General features: G+C 42.9%; 1 protein-coding gene across 3 annotated transcripts in view; it reads right to left on the bottom strand.

Moving 5' to 3' along the window:
- Positions 1 to 356: 356 nt before the first annotated feature.
- UBTD2 (ubiquitin domain containing 2) overlaps positions 357 to 20,453 on the bottom strand; it is a 58,143-nt gene continuing 38,046 nt past the window's right edge. For all 3 annotated transcript variants that reach the window (XM_075766237.1, XM_075766236.1, XM_075766238.1), the window contains one exon: positions 357 to 3,629. In XM_075766237.1, coding sequence (XP_075622352.1) covers positions 3,232 to 3,629 — 398 coding nt within the window. In that variant the 3' untranslated portion in view covers positions 357 to 3,231. The remainder of the gene's footprint in view (positions 3,630 to 20,453) is intronic.

The following is a 20,453-nucleotide window of genomic DNA, read 5'->3' as shown; positions in this document are numbered from 1 at the left end:
TCCACTCTCCCCGTGTGTTGGCCACGCAGACCCGCACCAGTCCTGCCTTCCCACTGGGGCTGCCAGCTCAACTGCGGTTTAGTACTTTGAGTCTCACTTCAGCCCCGCAAACTCTGCTCTGCAATGAAGCGAGCCTGCCTTCCCTCCGTCCCTCCGGCAGCGGGGAGCCCCGCTCTGCCCCGGGAGCCCCAGCCTGGTTTCCTGCACTGGCACTCGCACTGAAGACATCTCGCAGGACGAAGACAAGGCGTTTCAGAGACAGAAATGACTGTTCTCTCCATGTACGCCGCACCCTCTAGTTATATACAGGGGATATGTTAGTCAACATGCTGTATGCCTTCATTACTGGTATTTTAATATATATATATATTTTGAAACTTAGAATTCTTTCCTAATACAAATCTTGTAAAATTCATTTCCAGCAGGGTACGTGCTTAGCACATCTGTCATTTTATACAGAAGAGGATGAAAAGTCTTCGCTTTCACCTATAAAAGTGTTTTACCACTGAATTTTTTTCAGTTTTAGGTATGCGTTTAAGGGACAGGAAAGGGAGGGAGTCTGTTAGAGAAAAGTGTATTTTCATGAACCAATTCTCTGTTCTACTGAAAGCCCACTCACGACATGGCCTTCAGATCATCACCTTGCTCCCCGACATAAAAGCAATTAATATAAAACATGGTCATCTACTACAGCATAATAAAACTGAACCTTTTCCAACTAAGAGGGGGGAGAGGGAAAGAAGGAGCCCTCCCAGCCCCAACATGCTGTAATCTCAGAAACAGTACATGGTAACAACTGCCTGAATTAAAATAGAAAAAAAAATCAACAAAATGTATCCTACAAAAAAAAAAAGTAGTGTTTTAATGTTCACAGTTACGGAATTGTCACCCTGGTTTGCTCCTCCTTTATAACGATTTCCCCCCTTCCAGAAGGGACTGCAGGGAAATGACATCGTAAAGACCACCTATACCGAGATGTAAGTTACGCCTTACGAGACAAGTTGTGTCTTCCTGGCATGAAACCATCCTTTGCCCAGTGAAAATCCAAGAGATTTTTGAGTTGTTTATATATCAAATACTTTTTCCCTACACTGAAATGCAAAAGATCGGGCTGCAAAAACCCAGTATAGTAAGTCATATTTATCTTAAAAAAACTCCACAATAGAAAACTTTTGTTATAGATTAGTATTTCTCAGCTTTGATTTAATCTTTAAAAAGAAAAAATGAAAAAAAGAAAAAACCAAAACAAGTCACTTTGGTGTTTATGAGGACAGGGAACTAATTCTCCTTTATACAGCTCTGCCACTGCACTTCAGTCATCCCGTACCAAGTGGGGGCTAAAGGAGCTGTCAGAAAACCATAGGCTTAATACAACACAGGGACCAAAAAGAAAGCTGTATTTATTTGGTGGGAAATGCATATAAAATGTGGATCTGTTTTCCAACTATCAATGTGAATTCTGCGCCTGCTTCCACCTGCTGGGAAAGACTCGTGGTGTTGTACAAGTGACCTCTGCTCATTCTGGCTCTGCACTGACACTCACGGAGCAAGAACTCCCTTCAAGTCCAAGGAACTGAGTTCTATGGAATTAATGAAGGAGCAAAAGTAACAAGTTTAAAATCATCAATATAACCCACCAGTTTCACTAGCAGACAAGAAAGAACTTGGACAACTGTAGCTTTAGACCATTCATTCAAAGAGGGAAGACAGAAACCAATAAAAATATGCTATTCATACCTGAATAGCACATTCAACTTTGGAAGAAGTGAAGTCATTTCAACGATGGCTGAAAAAACAAGCAAACTAGAAGCCGTGTTTAAAAGGAACAAGGCATTTGAGCTCAACCAAAGGCATTACCAGACAGGGGTGCAGAGCAGCCAAAGGAACACAGAGAGCATCTTAACTGAGGGAACAAGCAATTAGATTTTCCCCCTCCCCAAAAATATGCTCTGATTCAGATTTTTGAAACTACAAAAGGATTTGTCGTTTGCTGAGAGGGCTCCTCTTACATTCTGAAGGGAGAGCACTGGCTGTGAAACACCACCATCACGCTCTGGGCCGCGGGTGCGTGTTGGTGAGGATACCTCCAGTTGTCCTGGCTGGAGAGTCACCACAGCTAGAAGACTGGCTGTTGCTTCAAACGACACTCATACAAAAAGCTGAAAAACCACGTGCTGTTGTGTCCTCCTCACCATCTTCCATGGTTTGTGCCCTTTAGGAACTGAGGGGGGGAAGTTGCAACCCATTGCATCTGGTGTAACTGCAGTTTAACCTGGACCTATTACACCGGTGCCGTTTGACAAAGGTGATGCACCTAATGCTTAAGCACAGACCAGCGCATCACTCACCTTAGCTAGCCTGATCAAAGCTTGTTTTAATGATTTGAGTGATATAGAGTAATTCAGCTGGCACATACTCAGGTGCCAGTCAGCCAGTAAACTTCAGGCTAAGTCAGTCTCGTAGCAAATAAGTTTACAGTACAGTACGTGAGAGTATACATTGACTAAGTTATTGCCTAAGGCTCCAGGGGGCTGCGTTCCCAGCACGGGAGCCAGCAATGGCACAGGACTGCGTTGCCACCTTGGAATGTACAATTGCTTGGTCTGAGCATCGCCAGGAGCCGCCTGCGCGGGACAGAGACCGAGCCCCAGCCCAGCTCCGCTGCCCGGGGCCGGCTGTGCCTCAGTGGTGCCTGGGCGAAGCAGGTGAGTTAGGTCAAACCAGAAAGGATCCCCGTGAACAGGCAGCGCGGGACCTACCCAGAGCAGCTGCACTTCTTGCGTGCACTGTATGTGGTGCCGATATGAAATTTTATCAATTGATTCATTTTTAATTTTACTTTTTTTTTTTAAAAACAAAAGTGCTCTCTGCTGCTCTCACTCCATGGATCAGGACACCACCTACAGTTTTAAGATTCATGACATATTTGTATTAAATGAATTACAGTCCGTTCCCTTCCTCTTTGTACCCTCCTCCCTTTTCCCTTCCCGCTCCTTCCTTTGCCCTTGCCCTGTGCTGCTTGCTGTTGTGTTAAATATGAGATCAGGCAAACCCCAAAGGCCAGTTTACGTTTTTATGTTTTGTTTTTGCAGATCTCCATCACAGATGGAATTTTTGCTGGTCATTTCTTGGAACCAATCCATTAACAGGACAAACCGAAAGAAGAGAGGGCAGTGAAAACAAACCCCATGACAGAGACGGAAGAAAGAAGAATCAATAAACAAGCAAAAATCAGTTTTCCACTGGGGTGGGATTTGCTAAGGGCTGGCTCACGATGACTTGCACCACATAGTCCTTTGGGATTTTCAGCTCCTCCAGTTTCATTTTGTCTGCCAGTGGCCTGCCCGAGAAGAACCAGCGCTGGCTGCCTGGCTCCACTCCTTCCACCGCGTGCAGCCGCCTCTTCATGTGGTACACCGTGTCCATGCTGCGGACCATGAGTTTGAGGTCTTTGCCCGTGGACAGGCGCAAACGAAGCTGGCATTCGTGCCCTGAATTGGGTGGAGGATCAGGAATATCCAGAGTCTCCAGGTCACCCTTCTCCTCTATCATGTTGATGGGTGGGGCGAGGCAGTAGACGGGAAGCTGGTACCGGTTGCCCAGTTCATCGTAACACTCTGTAAGAGCACCTTTAGGAGATAAGAGGAGAAAAAAGGAACATGAATGCATTTCATAATTAACATGGAAGAGGCCACACTCAGAAGTGCTGACCCTGCTGTTAAACCATCTGAGAGATGAGGTCTGAATGCAGGCTTAAAAGGATTGAAGTTTTCATTAAAAATTGCTTCACCTTGTATTCATATGGCAATATGGGGTTGACTTAAAAGCACCCCCTAAAAGTCAAATGCATCCCTCCTTCCAGATAAACATCAAAAGCAGCAGGAACAGATGAGGGAGGATGATGTTCTCCCCAAGTGTCGTTTAACAGAGGAGTATTTCACCAACAGCACAGCCTGAGCTTCAAGGCACACATGCACCCAGAAAATACTACTTGGATGAATTACACGATACTGAACCCAAGCTCTGAAAAAGCAAAATGGCAAAGACCAAAGACCACTGTGAAAGAAAGATTCTGTATCTTCTCAAACATTCAAAACTGCTGAAACAGTTTCATACAGGACTGGTGTTTTAGTGAGCACTGCCAGAACAAACAAACACGACCACCCAAGTCAGACAACTGTGTGGCTCCGTACAGAGTGCGGTGTCACCACCAGAGCAACGACACCCAGCACATACCTTACATTTGCACAGTGTCTGTAACTCCTATATTGAAACCCCTGAAGTTTCAGGAGGGATTTTTACTTCCCTAGACTCCCAAGAGGTTCCTCGGGATAAGCTGGGTGTTCGTGTTAAAAGACAACCGGGCAGCAGCGTGCTGCCTTGCATACGGCATTCCTTCTTACCGAAATGGTACAGCGCCCACAGAACAGCTCAAGAATTGTAACGCTGAGCTAGCAAATACAAGCTGACTTTTTCATAGTATGAGACACACTTTACAAAGATATTTCAAGAACTACACTGGAAAAATGGCAGCACATTTTTCATAATGTTTTAAGAGTTAAAGTAAGAGAAGGCTGAAAACGGAGCCCTGCAGCATACAGCGCACGTCACCTCTTGCAGCGAGCCAAGAAACTGAGATGCAGAGGAAATTGCATCTTAAATCACAGCAGAAATCCCTTCTTGCTGTGGTTAAAAAATCCCAGATATTCACATGCCAAGCAAATGCTTCTCCCGTTTTGAATTTACCTGCTATAACAAATTTCCACATTTTTGCCCCTAGAGGGGGCACATTCACTTGCAAGATTACCCATCCTTTTGTAGCTGGAAATGTTTGAAGAAGAGCCAAGTCCTTGAGGTACAGAATATTTAAAAAACCCTTTGACTGGGCAGATCTGCACACAACACCCAACTGCTCCTTGTTAGAAACTAAAGGTGGTTTTGTTAGTTGGAGGCTTTTTCATGCTGACAGCGAGTTGTCTTAAACTTTGCTGTTTGATCAGCAAAATTACTGCAATATAAAATTATAACTTGGGGATACACTGCGTCGCTCAGCCCACTGTGACAGTGCAGCATCTTGTGCTGGAAATCTTTTTTTAGAAAGAATCCCCCCTTTTTTAAGGATAATTTGTGTTGATGAAAACACACAGAGGAAGTCTTCAGCTAAAATATCAATGGTTAGGTGCAGCTGCTTTCGGAGGCTTTTCTGTTTGTACAGGTAGCACAAAGGCTGCTGTGCTCTGAGATTTATTGAGAAAACAAAACAAAAAAGGAAATCCAGAAAAATACAGTTATACCACTCATTATAGTCTGGTATCATTTATGAATCTCAGAGCAAACCAGCTTTTATCAAAATGGTATTGGATCCATACCTTTCATAGTACTTTGTGATTTACAAACCCAGGCCTGAAGTTCCCATACTTAGTTTTGTTTTAAAATGTTCATCTCATTCCGTACACCTGATCTACTTAGGAAATGTCACAGTACTAAATTCTGGATCAGAGTTCATAGAAACAAGTAGAAGTAGTTTGCTGATTAAAAAAAAAAAATCCAAACTTCAACAGCCTTTAAATTTAGCCAGAGCAGCTAAACTTGTACCTTTCTTTAAAAGCTCCTATTTTAGAGTACCATATCAAAGAGTTAATTTCAAATACAGTGGGCTAAGCTGGCTAAGAAATTTCTTCATCATCTATATCCTTGCCCAGCTGAACTAACATCAAGGTCAAACCACATGCTATAAACACCAGATTGCTTAATCATAATCAGATAAGCAATATTAAAAAAAAATCCTCTAAAACACCAGCTAACTTAGAGGTCCGCCTTTAAAAAAAAAAGAAAAGAAAAAAGACACAGTAGAGGAAGCCTTTTACCAATAGACACTGCACAGTCCCATCTCAGGCTGGGAAATGGTTTATAACAAATTGTTACCATAACAACAGGTTACCATAAACTCACCGGTAATCCCATTCTTCACTCGTACTGGTAAAAACGTCCCTAGGACTCTCAAGTCCCATTACCTAACACTCAGTGGTTCTCAGTTCTGGATATATTGATTAAAGCACAGAAGACGACTATTGCGAGCAGAAGAGACTGTATGATGGCACCACCTCCTTTCCTTCCCAGCACGCTGCACCGGCTGAAGACCAAGCCAGAGCTCCACAGAGATCAGGAGTTGGTCCTCGCCTCCAGAGAGACATGGAGCTGTGCACACACAGCCCCGTCCTCTTCCCAGCTAATTCCCACTGGGCTTTACCAGGCTTTCGGTTCAGTGATCTTTGGAGAGGGTCAGGCTCTGCTACAACCTTCAAGATGTCATAAATGGCAATAAACTCAAAGGCAGAGTGTGAAGGGGTGTCACGTTGATTGGAGTTCGGAAGTGAAACGATGGATGAATGTGTTATCCAGAAGGCACGGTGAGCATGGAGCTATTTTAAGCGATGCAGACAAATGTTAGTTATCAGAGAGGAAGAGAGAAAGTGGTTGAATTACCCGCAGCCACCATGGCAAAGCCTATCTCACCAGCCAGATGGCAGCTCTTCACCGAGGCATTTGCTGCAGCATCCCTTACGCAGCGCAAAGCATGCGGGAAATTAAATATCCAAACTACAAAAGCCTTCGTAATTTTACTGCTATAATTGAAAATGTTTCTGATCCTTCCTGCAAGATACATCAGCTTAAGCCACAGAAGTTATTCAGTGGGAAGGGGCACTAAATGAATGTCAAGTTTCTATGAGAAAACACAGAGAAAAAAGAAAAAAAAAATTATTTTTTTTTTTTTGGGTTTCCCCGTCACCTAGGCAACCAGGGTCCTCACCAGCCAGTTACAGCATAGGAAGGATGCAGCCTCCCTTAAACCAGAGAAGGAAAAAGCAATGCAAACAGATTTCGCAGTTCAGGCAGGCAGCCCTGTGCTTTGTGTGAGCGGGCAGGGCGCTCGGAGCTGCACAAGGACAGCCATCCCACAGCCCCTTCCCTGCTTCCCTGACCCTCCTCAGATGCTGCAGCTAGATACTGCACCAGGCAACCGGACCAGGTTCAGATGCCAAAGCCTACGGGGTGAGTCCGTACTCTGAATTCTCACCGCTGGATCCTACAAAGAAACCACGTAAAAGGGGCAGATTTCAGGCAGAAAGCAGCAGTGAGGATGGTTGGCTGGCATGCAGGTCTAGATGGAGGATTCTGTACTGGACTTGAAAGACCAAGATGCTATAAAAGGATCTTACAACAATATTGAGGAGAGGACAAATTAAGCTCATCAATACTTCATATACTTGAGTATTCTTTGTGTAACTAAATACTCCTCTAGATGTTAGTATGACTTCACTAAACTCTGACACAAAACATCCTGGTAGCAACGTGAAGAACCAACTGCCTTTGAGGAAAGCCAATGACAGAACCAACCAACAAACCGACCCACCCACCCAAACTCTAATCCTCTCTGACTTCCTATCATTCAGAATTAAGGTGCCATGGCACACACAAAGGAGTGCTTTGAGGATCTCATTGACCAATTCATTATTCTGAAAATTTCCCAGTTAAAGACTTACACTGTCAAGCAAGCTCTAGAGTCATTCAGTATCAATGCTGCAACACAGCCATGGAATTAACTTTATAGGCTTGATTCAAATCAGACAGAACAGAAGATACAATGCTAGAACCGCAGCAGATGGGATTATTTTAGTATTTCAAAAGTAGTATCGACTTGGAGGGTGGGGAATTCTGGAAGGAGCTGCGAGGCAGAGCTTCTCGTTGGTTGGAGACAGCTTGAGAGTTTTGGGCAGAAAAATAAGCAGATGTGATATCAAGCCTACAGAATTAGAACATTTTGAAATTAATTACCCTGCAGGCCAGAAAACTTTGTTTTACTGAGATTATTAGGATGGAGATATTTCTCTGGATTGGTAAGGGAAAACAGTAAAAAAGGACTGGCTGTGATACTGCTTCCACCCCTAGGCAGTTCAGAGTTTGGACTTGTCCTTCTGTACATGAAAGGACTAGCAATTTAAGAGACCTAAATGCCACGAAGGTAAAGTTTTCCATAAGTTAGTGATATCAGGTGTATATGACCACACTCATCCAAAACCATAAAAAGTTTTAATGCATTTTAACAGCATTTTGGCATTTCTTTAAAGCTGCATACCATCCTCTTCAGAAAAAGCAGCAAATTTCTTGTTTTCTGTTTACAATGGGTCTTCTATTTCTTTAAGATTTTGAGCAGTTTTAAGGAGGATTGCTCAGAAACATCCCAAACTTAAAAACTGAGCAGCTTTCCATCTCTTCTTCTCTTCCCCCCAGACAGACTTGCTGCAGGAAGAAAAATTAAGACAACACAAACCAAAATCTAGCATTGCAATGAGACTAGCTAATTTAAGGAGCTTAAGTGTCTGTGTATAACACATTTACCCAAGGAACAGCTGGTTCATTTGTTTTTCTTACTGAAAAGCTCTATTTCAAACTCAAGCTGAGCCTGGATTGCTGAATAAATTGGCAATAGTAGAGCTTTCACCTGTAGACTATTGGTTTGAATCCAGTATAGGTCACTAATGCCTGAAATTCATTAAGAGCATCAGAAAACAAGTGGGTCATCTCCTGGGTCCTACAGTACAACAATTCCTAGAGAGCAATGACTGAGGCAGAAGAGCTGAACTATCTCTTCATCTTTATTAGCCGCTGATTCTAGGTCAAGGCTGGGAAACACAAGATCTTGTAAGAAAAAAAAAAAAACAAACCCCGTGTACTGACGTCAACAGCATGCGAGAGTGGTGAAGGGTGACTTTGCTCAGTACGTGAACAGGACTGAGACAAACAAGTGAAAACATGCAGTGCTTTGTGCCAACTCACCTACAACCACCACAAACTGGGAGGAGTTAAAAGAAAAAAGCTCTTTCACATTAAACCTCATATAACTTAATGACGACTCAAACAGCTTAATGCTACAACAGCATTATGTTAACAACAGCAGCTTTCCCATCTTCTGGAGGGCAATGCGTTGGAGTGCTCATGCAAGCCTGTGTCTTGCACCACGCACAGAGAACGATAATCTGGCTATAATCATTGATGGTGTGGATGAAGTGCTTGCTAATAAACCACATGTATAAGCCCCCTCCATTCCACATTAAACTTCCATGGGCTATGCAAATTTAAACTACCATAAAGCTATGGTACAGAGCCTTTATAAAAAGGTACAAGCTTGTCTCCTAAGCCACAGCGCAACTGCTTTCACAACACAGCTCTGCTGTCATCTTCAGCATCCCTTTATTATAAAGGACTTACTCCAGCTCCTTAAAGAATGGGGTTTGTAGATAATAAGCGTTAAGCATTTAATAATTCTCATTTCAAATTCACTGAAACACAGCTCTTCCATTACAGGAACATTATCGGTCTGGCTCACTTTCACAGAGGAGAACAAATTCCAGAGCCAGCAGGAGATCCCCGTGCTTCAGGAGCTGCTTGGTGAGCAGAGACCAGCTCACTCCCACTTGCGGCAACTGGCACAAGGCAGACTGGAATCATGCTTAGCACATTACAACAAGGGAAAGGAGGGGAAAACGAAGACGCTCTGCTACTGCCTCTGTAATTCTCCCACCCCATTCTCTGGCAGGAGAACTAGCTCATAACTGGTTCACCGAATCAGCTATTGCACTGCTCATGCTCACCTCCACGCTTGGACATTCTTCAGAAAACCCAGCTCACCTGGGCTCCAAGATCACTGATAAAATAATGTACAGTCAGCTGTCTGAAAAGGCTCAGCAAGGCAATACCCTGAGACACAGTGCAGCAGAGGGTTGGACTAGACAGCCTCTTGAGGTCCCTTCCACCCTGAATGATCCTAACTAGCTGTTTTTGCTGTAACACTTTGAAGAGCAGATGTCAGAGTATCTAGCCAAAGATCCCTCTCATGTGTATCTAAGTCACCCTGCTTCAAAGTAAGCACACCTTACCACAGTGTGGGACAGGTTTGTGAACCAAACTGGCGATCTCATGAGTAAACCATTCTTAAAACCAGTTTTGCAACTCACGCCTGCACAGGGGAGGAAAATCCAAACCGCTATCACTGAATCAGCAGCGCTCCGTACCTACTGAAACCAGAGGGCAGCAGCACGGCAGAGAGCAAAGCTTGCATTCTAAGATGGCAATACCTGCAACTCACCTGCCAAAGAAACAAAGAGGCATCTGAGCAGCGAGGTGAGGCAAGGAGTTTGTGCAGCTCTGCCGGCTTAAGACGAACATGCCATCGTCACCCAGCCTGAGGTGTGTCTCGTCCATGTGTTGTAAGTGAAAGCCAGTCTGCCTGCATGCCACTGCTACCTGCGTTTGTCAGAAACCTTTTGGTTTGGGTTGGATTTTGAGGAGGGGGGAGCAGGGGGTGTTTATTTTGGGAAAAGGCTGGTGCAGATGCAAGATGCATCGCTGGGCACACCGGTCCTCTCCCTTTATCATAGCAGAGCACCAACATCAGTTAATTCATTAGCACTAATTAACTACGCTGAAGGTGAAAGATAATTAAGATTAACAGTCTTCTGAAAGACAGAAAATTCTGCACTAGATAAGCAAACCACTTTTCTACAAATTTTAGCTGCAGTTAGTAGGTGTACATCCCCGCTGTGCTGGAGAGGGGAGAGCAGGGCAGGGAGAGGAGAAGGATTAGCTGCCATGGGAGGAGGGACAGGTGGGGACGGGGAACGATTTGGGAAAGAATGCTTGTGGGAAAGGGGGGCTCAGGGCCCTGAACCAACTCTCTCAAAATTCGTCACTAATGCCAACAACGGCAGTGGCAACACTGTCGGAAGAACTGGGATCTGCAGCCCATCCGTGCTCATCTGCCAGAGAAATGGGAAGCCAGAGAAGAGGGGACCTATACCAGAAAGCTCAAAACTTGACAGCCATGTAACTTACAGACAAGAGCTAATTTTTCCTTAATACAGTGTTATTAGAGCACAAATACCTACAAGTCTATGAAGTTCATTGGCTTTTTGTCTCCTCTGGTTCTGGCAGAGAAGAACTAAGACGCCCATCGGGCCAGTACACACCTGCAATCCACAATGTGGCTAAGGACTGCCAGTTACGAGACCAGGACTTTGAATAACAACTATGAACTAAACAATGCACGAAGATGGTGAATTTTAACCACAACCACGAGTTCAGAGGCTGGTTAATCAGTCACCCAGTCGTGGCATCCTTTACAAGTTTCACCATCCCTTTCCTTGCAAGCTTTTGCCATGACACAAACTCTAGAACAGACCAATTTGTTGGTGAGCCATTCTTTATCCAAATCAAGTTTGATAGCGAAAATCAATTATGTATTAATGCTTGGTAGTTATCATGTTAGCAATGACATACGTACTGCCACTTTGGTATCACTGTGTAAAACTTGGATCTAATATTGCAAGAAGGTAACAGCTTCCAAGAAACATTACATCAGGGTTCAAAGATGACAAGTCTTTTTACTAATGAAGTATTCATGTACTATTCTGCTTTGCATGTCATTAAAATAGATGCCTGTCTAGACAGGCTTCTTAGAAATAATTTTTTTTTAAAAAAATCTGGTTGGTAAAAGAGCTTCTCTGTATACCCTCTTCATTTACATTTGCTGTTCTCTGTTATGCGTCTTCTCAAAGGAGGTGAGGGGATTTGGAGAAAGAAAAAAAAAGTGTAGCATCACAATCATCTGAGCTTGCATCATACCCCTCCATAGACAACTTGCTAACTTGGCAATGTTTAAAGTGACCAGGTTATCTGTTCAGTGTGAGGATGTGCAGAAGCTAAACTCAGATTTACAGAAGTTATCACTGCCTTTGTTACCACTGAATTTTTAACTAGCCTGTTGTTCCCATAAACCAAGAGTGAATATCTAGCGCTCAGCATCCAAACCCCTATGACTAACACAGTTAAAATGGAAAACCAAATGGGAGGTTAACAACAGCATTTTATACAACTGATAGAGATTTTCCTTTTTCTTGCCAACCACAAAGACTTAAGCAGTTTTTGCTTTCTTTGGAGGTCTACAAAGCTTTTCCCTCTGTTCTCTTAAAACAGACTCAAAGTCTCCATCTGATGCAGAAGTCATGGATGTTTGACTACGATGTTGCAGAAAGGCCACCAGAAAATGGAGCTTACTGGCTCTTGAGGTACAAAAGCTTTATTCCTTCACAAAACAGGAGATGCCACCATTTGGACTGCACAAGTTCTGTTAATCCTAAACAGACCCCTACATTTACAAAAGGACTCTATCACTCTATGAAAAGCAACATGCTTTGTGAGCACTCTTTTCAGCATGCAGAGAAAGAAGTCCATTACAGTAGGACTTTTTGCATAACAACCATACACAAAACATAACTATTCAGTCTCACTTTCTTGACAAACTACTTTGCTATTTCCAATTACTTCTGGAAGACAAGGTAACTGCAAATGCTATTTGCATTTTACTTTAAGAGGATTTTCCTTTAGCTAAGATCAGCAGGACACTAGTCATCAACAACGCGGACCACTACATCATCCGACAAATACGCCAGAGCCTGCTGCACTCCTTTGCAAATATGACAAAAGGCAAAGATAACATTACCTTTGCTTGAGACTGATCTCATTAAGTACAATCCACTTTTCCTTAACTGCTTGTTCTACCTTGGACTGATTCATAGCCACCTTAAAAAAACCCCCAAACCTATGTCCTTTTGCTTCTCAGGTGCAGAAGGCAGAGTCTAACCACGCTAAGAGGTCCTGCCCTACACAGGGAGGTTCAGTTAGCAACTACTAACTCCAGCAACTCGAGCTGCTCTGTCTCCATTGCCTGACGAACATTGGTGCGCTTAACCTTCAAACAATCCTCTGCCCACCACAATGCCCACTCTGAGCAGCAAAATGATATTTGAGACTTAGTTTAATCTGAGCTCAAAGTGGATATAGATGGAAATTCAGCTTGAGATAGCACTTATTATAGCTTCAGCCAACAGAGCGGTGGAGACAACCCCTTAGACTGAACACAAAAGCAAATACTGGCTTTTATGGAGTGCAGAGAAGTCCTACATCAGTTTACAAGGAGGAAAGGATGTGGAAAACTACTTTCTAAGGCTAAACCACTCTCCTCTCGACCTACCTATATGCAACAGGGGACAGAAAGAAAGAACAGAATGACCCCAACAAAATTTTGCCCTGTACCATTTTTTTCTTATTGCTCCCAACCTTGCCTGTATCCCTGTGTTGACATTCAAAGACCTGTTAATGAGCATGGAAGTCATTCATTTGCATGCTCAGTCTCCAAGGATAACCAGCAAAAATGTTAAAGGTTCCAGGGAGGTCAAGCAAACCAACATAATCCCACATTATTACCTATATCCTAAAAATAAAACTACAACACAAGGATGTTTAAAAAAGTGGGGGTGGAGGGGATTAAAGGAGGTTACAGGAAAGATTTGAAGCAACAGAAGGCTGCAGCATTGCTTTATCCCATGTAATATGCTCTTCATCTCTGAGATGCTGTTCCTTCAGAATTACCTGATTTACAATAAAAAAGAAAAAAAATGTATTGATTAAACATAAACATAGAAGATTGTATGTTAGTCAGAGCTGCATCACGCCCTAAATGTGCAACTAGCAGAGGCTCTGGGGTTCTGCACAGACCATGTGAGCTCAGACAGGTTAAACATTCAAGGCCCTGCTGCAGCTATAACCTTCTACAAAAATCTTGCTTGATCACTACAGAACAAATAAAGGCAGCTCTGAGATTTTCTTACTTCTGTATAATAACTATTAAAGTGTGCAGGGAAATACTTTATTTGTTGCAAGTTTTCTTTGCAATAAGGCTATGAACCAAACATCGCTTGTGCTTGATCTATGGTAGGCTCTGTATTAAACTCAGAAGTGTATCAGCAAAAAATCAAAGCCTGTTCTACTTCTCAGTGATAACTGTCAGCAAAAAGCAGCCACCAGTTCTAGGTCTGCACAAACTCAGCTTCTTTCAAGTTATGATTTAGAAGTTCTTTACTGTTTTAACTTTTTCAAGGTATATACTATCACAAGACACACTAGTGCTAAGGAAAAAAAAAAATCTAGGTTTTTCAGAAATTAGTATTTTTCCCCTCACTGGCAAATCTGGGTTTCACCAAAGAAAGCCGGTATCTATCACATGCTTTTGTTGTGCTCCAATACACCCTCACCAGCCTGCTAAGTCTGCTAAGTGCTGAAGACATTATGGAGTTTTCAGCTCCATTTCCAGAGGTAAATCTGTTGTGTAATGCTCTCTGAAGCCCTGTAATGACTTGCAGTTACCATCCCAAGGCATCCCCTTAACATTGCCCTCTGTAACACAGCCCAGGTAGGACTTTCCTCAGTCATTACCCAGCCCTAAAAAGTTGTGTTAGGGAGAAGCCTTCTCCTATGACTCACTTCTGACCATAACTGTCTTGTCTCGGTCTTGGAGAGAAGTTACCATCTTATTATTTAAATACCTGAAGCCTAAACAGAGAAAGATGCCAAATGTCAACTGGAGGTGGTGGAGGAGGAGCAGGATGTATATATGGGCAAGGAGCCTGGCTGAGCCCCTCGTTTACTGACCAGAGGCACTCTGAAGGACACTGATTCCTTGAGGAACACCAATTTTAGGGCAGAATGCTCCATGCTGATTACAGAAGCAAGCAATACCACCTCTGAAGATCACTTTTTTCACACAGAAGACAGTATCTAGGGGACTCTCATTGGCTTACACAGAAATTTTCAATGAGAAATACATTTTTCAACACTTCATATTTCTTTTTCTCATTTTACTAGCAGACAGCAAGGGAGAAGAAGCAGATACCCAGTTTCACTGCTGTAAGTGGCCAGTGATGGAGTAAGTGTCCATTCCTGTGGAGTCTCTAATAAACTAGATATCATGTCCTGACCACTATCAAAGACCAGAGGAATATTATTCACTTAAAGCAGACATACTCCTGTCTGGAAGATCTGCAACATGCAGATCAACAAGCAGCCTGCAACTTCTTAAATGAAGAATTTGAGACATTCTTCTGTCATGAGTCGAGGTTTATTTTGAACATTTAATGGCCATCATATAGAGTCAGTCTTGGTTTGTTTTTCTGGGTGGGGTTTTTTTTTTTTCTTCCCCTTAAAGGAGTTAGCTGCACTTTCCTGATCACATATTAATGGTTTAAAAAAAAAAGAAAGAAAAAAAGCAGTTCTGAAAACAGCGTTGTACAGTTGTCCTCACTGCACCAGGAAAGGCAAACTGAAACCAAAGACAGGAAACAGACGGGCATATGCTACCAGGGGAAGAGACTTGAGAAGAGTCCAAGCAATTATGTTGACGAAGCTCCTCAAAATACCTTTCAAAAAACAAGAGCAGAAGTTAAAAATATTTAAGGAAAACAACTGTAGGATGTAGCCATAAGTGGGCTTTTATTTGAAGGGTTGATAGTTTCTAGCCTGCACTTAGATATATAAATATTTCAGCCAGCCACAACTGCTTTACATCCTGATGATTGGATTCAATGCTCCATTTTAAGAAAACATGGAAATCTAGTGTCCCTCAGAAAGGATGTGCATCTATTTTAAAAATATTAATCACAGCAGAAATGATGGAAAGCATCATCTTAATTGTAGCTCCGGACTGAAGAGGCTTTTGAGAAAATAGACTGTTTCAAGGTTAGGAGGAGTCCGGTGAAGCACAACAGCGTAACATGTCCTTCACCAGCACCAACACGCTGCACTCACGACGGCAGACACAGCTTGTACCGTTCCTATGGAAAACACCCGACACACGAGACTGCAGCTGCAGAACCACACACGTCACTGTGCCACAAGCACTAACGAAAACTGTAAGGGAAATTAAAGCAATTCCCAAATACGGATGGGTCTTCTCACCATCTTCCACAGCAGCCCTTTGCTTTAAAGCAGCACAAGGTGCATTTTACATTGTGAATACACGTACTTACTCCTAGTGTCAGAGTACTGGCCCAAGCACATCAGCTTTAAGCAAATGGGAGGAAAGAGTAAGAGATTCCACACAGTGATCTGGAATTTTGAAGAGGACGGAAAACAAAATTAAAATAAGAGAAAGGAGTGCACCATTAGAATAAAACCACCTCCAGTAGTTATACGCTAACCCAATTCCAACGATTATCTTTAACTGCCTCATTGATTAGCTATTGTAATTTCCCCTCATTCTCTACTCACAAATCGCTGTGCTCAGCTTTCTACCACACGCCATGCACGGCGGTTGCAATACAGAAAGAACGTAAACATTGGCCAAACTTTAGCCTGGCTGTTACTTGCTTCCTTGTGAACAAGAGAAACACCAACACTGTGGAGCACTGCCTGGTAGGTGCTGCAGACGCAGCCTTCTCACAAAGAATTCGCCAATTACAAAAGAATTTATTGGCATTTCTCTAGTGTTCAGTCATGGGATCTCTTGAACAGCTCACTTTTACAAGAAGCATTTCTCTAATGAAAAATACCATACAAACACACGGTTTTAATTCAGCCACAGGCTGCACAGTGACAGGCTAGCAACGGATGATACTTCAAGCATCTCTTGAAGCATCTCCACCTTTCACTTCTAACCACATCCCAGTGGAGCACAGTCCTCCCAGGACACAGGGGTTACACTCCAGTGCTCTTCAGAAACCTGCAGTCACACCCAGCCCACAACTTTCCAGCATAAGGGATGGAAATTAATAACCCATTTAATGATGCTGTTAAGAATCACTTCATTATGTAGTGGACAAGGGTTCCTCTGCAGTGCACTGTGTTTTAAAATCGCTGCTGTCTTGCATCCTTCTCTTAAGAAAACCATCCTAGCAATTGTCCAACTCCCAGTTCCTGCTTGTTGTAATACCCATGGAATCACTGGACAGGGGAACTGATGAATGTCAAAAGTAACCCAACATTGTGGCAAAGGACATTTTAAACCCAAAGATGTACACTCGCCCTGCTCACCATCCTGCAGCCCCAGGGATGTGCAGGGGGAACAAGGAGATCGTGTAAAGGGAAGAAGACAACCTGCTCATCTTGCTTCACAGCATAAAGTATTCAGGGTCCACAGCCCTGGTCAGTATTGGGAAGCCAACTCTACTTTACCACTGCTCTCTCAAACTGAGAATACACATTCTGTTTTCTCCCATGCTGCCTCTCATACCTGAAAGAAATGCTGAACACACCCACACAACCCACTAAAGTCATTCATTCTCAGTACTTCCCCTGCTAGGATGTTCACTCTCCCCTCCAAAGTCTGAGCAGTTCTGAAGAGGGGGACTTGCAAAGCAGTAACCCCATCCTGCTGTACAGCATTGCGTCCCTGCTCCCTTGCATCCCTCCTCTGACTCAAGTGAAAACAATCCCAGGAATTATATCAAATGAAAGAAACCAGCAACAGCTAGCTTTGCTATTTAGGAAAGCAATCTTTTATGTCACTTCACATAAAACCAAGGGTTTCTCTTCCTCAGTTTATTTTGTGCTTTGTAACACCCTTACAGTAATACTCTGCTTTCCATGGGTCCTTTTAGAGTAAAAACTGGAGCAAAATAGGATAAAACATAGCTGAAGAGCAAAAACAACTGGCTGTGAGACTTCAGGTCAATGCAGGATGAGGTTATTCACATTACCTCCCTGCCCCTCTCCCCTAGAATGCTTTCAAAAGGGATATGGGGAAAGTACTCAAGAGTGTAAGTATTCAGAACTCCACTTAAACACAAAAATCAAATCAAAGGTTTCTCCAAAGCTTTCAACTCCCAGCTCTGAAGTGGTGACTATGAAAGACGGTGTTTCTACTGCACTACAGTCTATAAATTAATGCTGCAAACTTGCCCTTTTTTAGTGTGAAGGTAAACAAATGGATTGGTTTAAGCATCCAGGAACTGAAATAACATGCTGTATTTTCAGCCGGGAAGAGCTGTTTTCTCACTTATATTTATAAACTGAATATCTCCTCCTTGAAGTTCCAGTTTAAAAAGAAAAATGCAGCTAAAGCTGCCAATTGTGCAACAGTCATGTGATGAGGCTTTATGGACTTGACAGCGCTGTTAAACCAAAACGACAACAGAAAGTGGTAAAAGAGAATGTGAAACAAGCCTTTAGAAAAGATTTAAACATTTCGCAGTTTGCATCTACATTTTCATTTCTCAGTTCCTTTTACAAAGGACAGTAAGAGTGAAATAATTGGTGTAATAATTAACTTTTGCCTTTTTAAATTTCACATGGATCAAAAGCAAAAATGAAATGATTCTCTTCATTTTACCAGATAATTTGCTAGACCTTCTAAGCATCTGGCCAGTCTTCAACAGCGACAACTACAGAGCAGAGGGACTGTTTTTGATTTGAGTCTAACATTAGGAGAACTTTGGTCGCGGAGCAGGGCAGCAGCACAGGCACAGCGTATCTGCCCTTCCCCAGCACTGCGTGCACACGTGCCTCCCTGGAAAAAGGCACTTCCCAAGAGCAACAAGCCATCTTTCCAGGCATGCCGGCTCAACGACACACAGAGAAAATGCTGAGAATAACGAAAGCAAGAGACAGCAGAGGAGGAGGAGGAGGAGCTGCCACCCTGCCGGCTGCCCCTGAGCGGCCACTGGGAAGTGGGTTGAAGCAGGCTGAATTTGGTGCCCAAGCAGGGAGCACACAGCCTGGAGGCCACTGGTTGAAGATGCCTAATTTAGATGAAGACTCCTAATGAAAAAGCAATTATTGTGCCTGAGCAGAAGTGAAACAGCCAGAGCATTTCAGAGCTTTGTCATCAGCAGGAGGTACTTTCTGAGGACAGAGAGGGCAGGAGGAGCATGCACAAAGTTGCTCCATGAAATGGATTGTGAAGATGATTGATGCCCAGAAGCAGGTGCCCATCCAGCAGTCAGAAGGTAGCATTTCTTTTCACACTTGTCACACCCTCACACCGTGTCCGTGCTTCAGAGTCATGCAATAACAAGACTGCAACAACCGCAGCAGCCAAAACTGAAACTAGGACCACAGCTCTTACCTGGCTGGGCAACCCTTTTCCAGGGTATCCATCGGTACCGTGCACGCATGGAGCAGGAAGACACTAAAACAGTCTGGGAGCAGTCTTGTAAGAGCTAGACGCAATGTATTCGCTACCCATTTTAGCAAAGATAAACCTAAGGAGGGAACTTGACGTCAACAACTTCTAAAACCAGACACTGATGTGTAGAAGAAAAACCAAAATACAAGCCCTCTCCTAATGCACGCTCTTGTCCTCAGCACTAACAGCAGCTAGCCTGATTCCTTGCAAGACACCAGCAATTTTTGGGTTTTAATCACTGCTTTTGTTATTTTTTTTTAACTGAAGTAAAAACAAAACAGAAAAACCTCCCCTCAAATTAAGAACTGCTTTGTGCTGAATAGAGTTTAGTACAAAAAAAAAAAACCCAAGCAAAAAAACCAAAACAAACTCAAAACAAAAAGCAAGAAAACTAGTAGCCTCAACTGTAAATTTTATGATATTCACTACAGAAATATTTTAGGGTTTTCTTTTATGGCCTCATGCTCACCTCAGTCTACTGCTGACCATACTGACACACTTTGATAGAGAGACCTCCCAAAGCTTTCATAACTCTGCTGAAATCTAAAATTAGACACCCAGTCACCAAAATACCATTCCCTATCCTTAGAGAGACCTGACCAAACCTTCTGTATCCACATACAAAACCACCTTGTTCAACAACGTTTCACATATGTAGAGACAATGTAATACCTTACAGAAAAAAAAATATTTTGTCAATAAAAACTCTCTTCAGACAAATGAGCTACTGAGAAAGCAATTCCTACAGCCTTAACCCCCTAGCAAAGGCTAAGCAATAGATACAGTAGCTTGCAGGCAAGGGTGGGAGGGAAAAAAAACCCCAAGGATCTTGTGGCTTAACAGGCAGCAGTTTATGGAAACAGATTCAATTTAAAATGCTAAGGATGCCACAGGGAAATTTACTGTACAGATTCTCTCAATCACAGATTCATCAATACAACAGTTAAGTCCAATATAGCCATCACACAAAAAGCACTTCAAACATTACAGAGCTCCACTTCTGGAGCTACTTATTTTAAATATACTTAGATGGTCAGTGTTAAACATTATATAATTTTGTTGCAGATATTTCTGAATTATTGTAGAAATTTAAAGACTATCTCCTGAGAGCCTGCCGACCAACTTCCACTGCTTCCTTTCCCATCTATACCTGGCAGCTCACTTTAAGGTATTACTCTTTTGGGAGCCTGGAAAATCAGTATATGAGATGGATACACAGGGCCCGTTGCAGAAAGCTCATTTACAGTAGCATCCCACTGCTGACATCCACACGCAATACTTCTTAGATGTTAATAAAGATCTGGTGTGTGACACGAAGAGCCTTAACATTCACAGAGGAGCAGGGTTTGGCAGATATTCCCATTTAATAGGTAAAAACACCACAGCAGATGTATTTTCTAAAAGGTGATGCACAAAGTCTGCAACAATAAAATTCATA

The sequence above is a fragment of the Balearica regulorum genome, chromosome 14 (genome assembly GCF_011004875.1).
Source record: "Balearica regulorum gibbericeps isolate bBalReg1 chromosome 14, bBalReg1.pri, whole genome shotgun sequence".
In the NCBI taxonomy this organism is placed as follows: Eukaryota; Metazoa; Chordata; class Aves; order Gruiformes; family Gruidae; genus Balearica; species Balearica regulorum.
The sequence above is the reverse complement of the archived record's forward strand: the minus strand, read 5'-3'. Positions and strand labels throughout refer to the sequence as shown.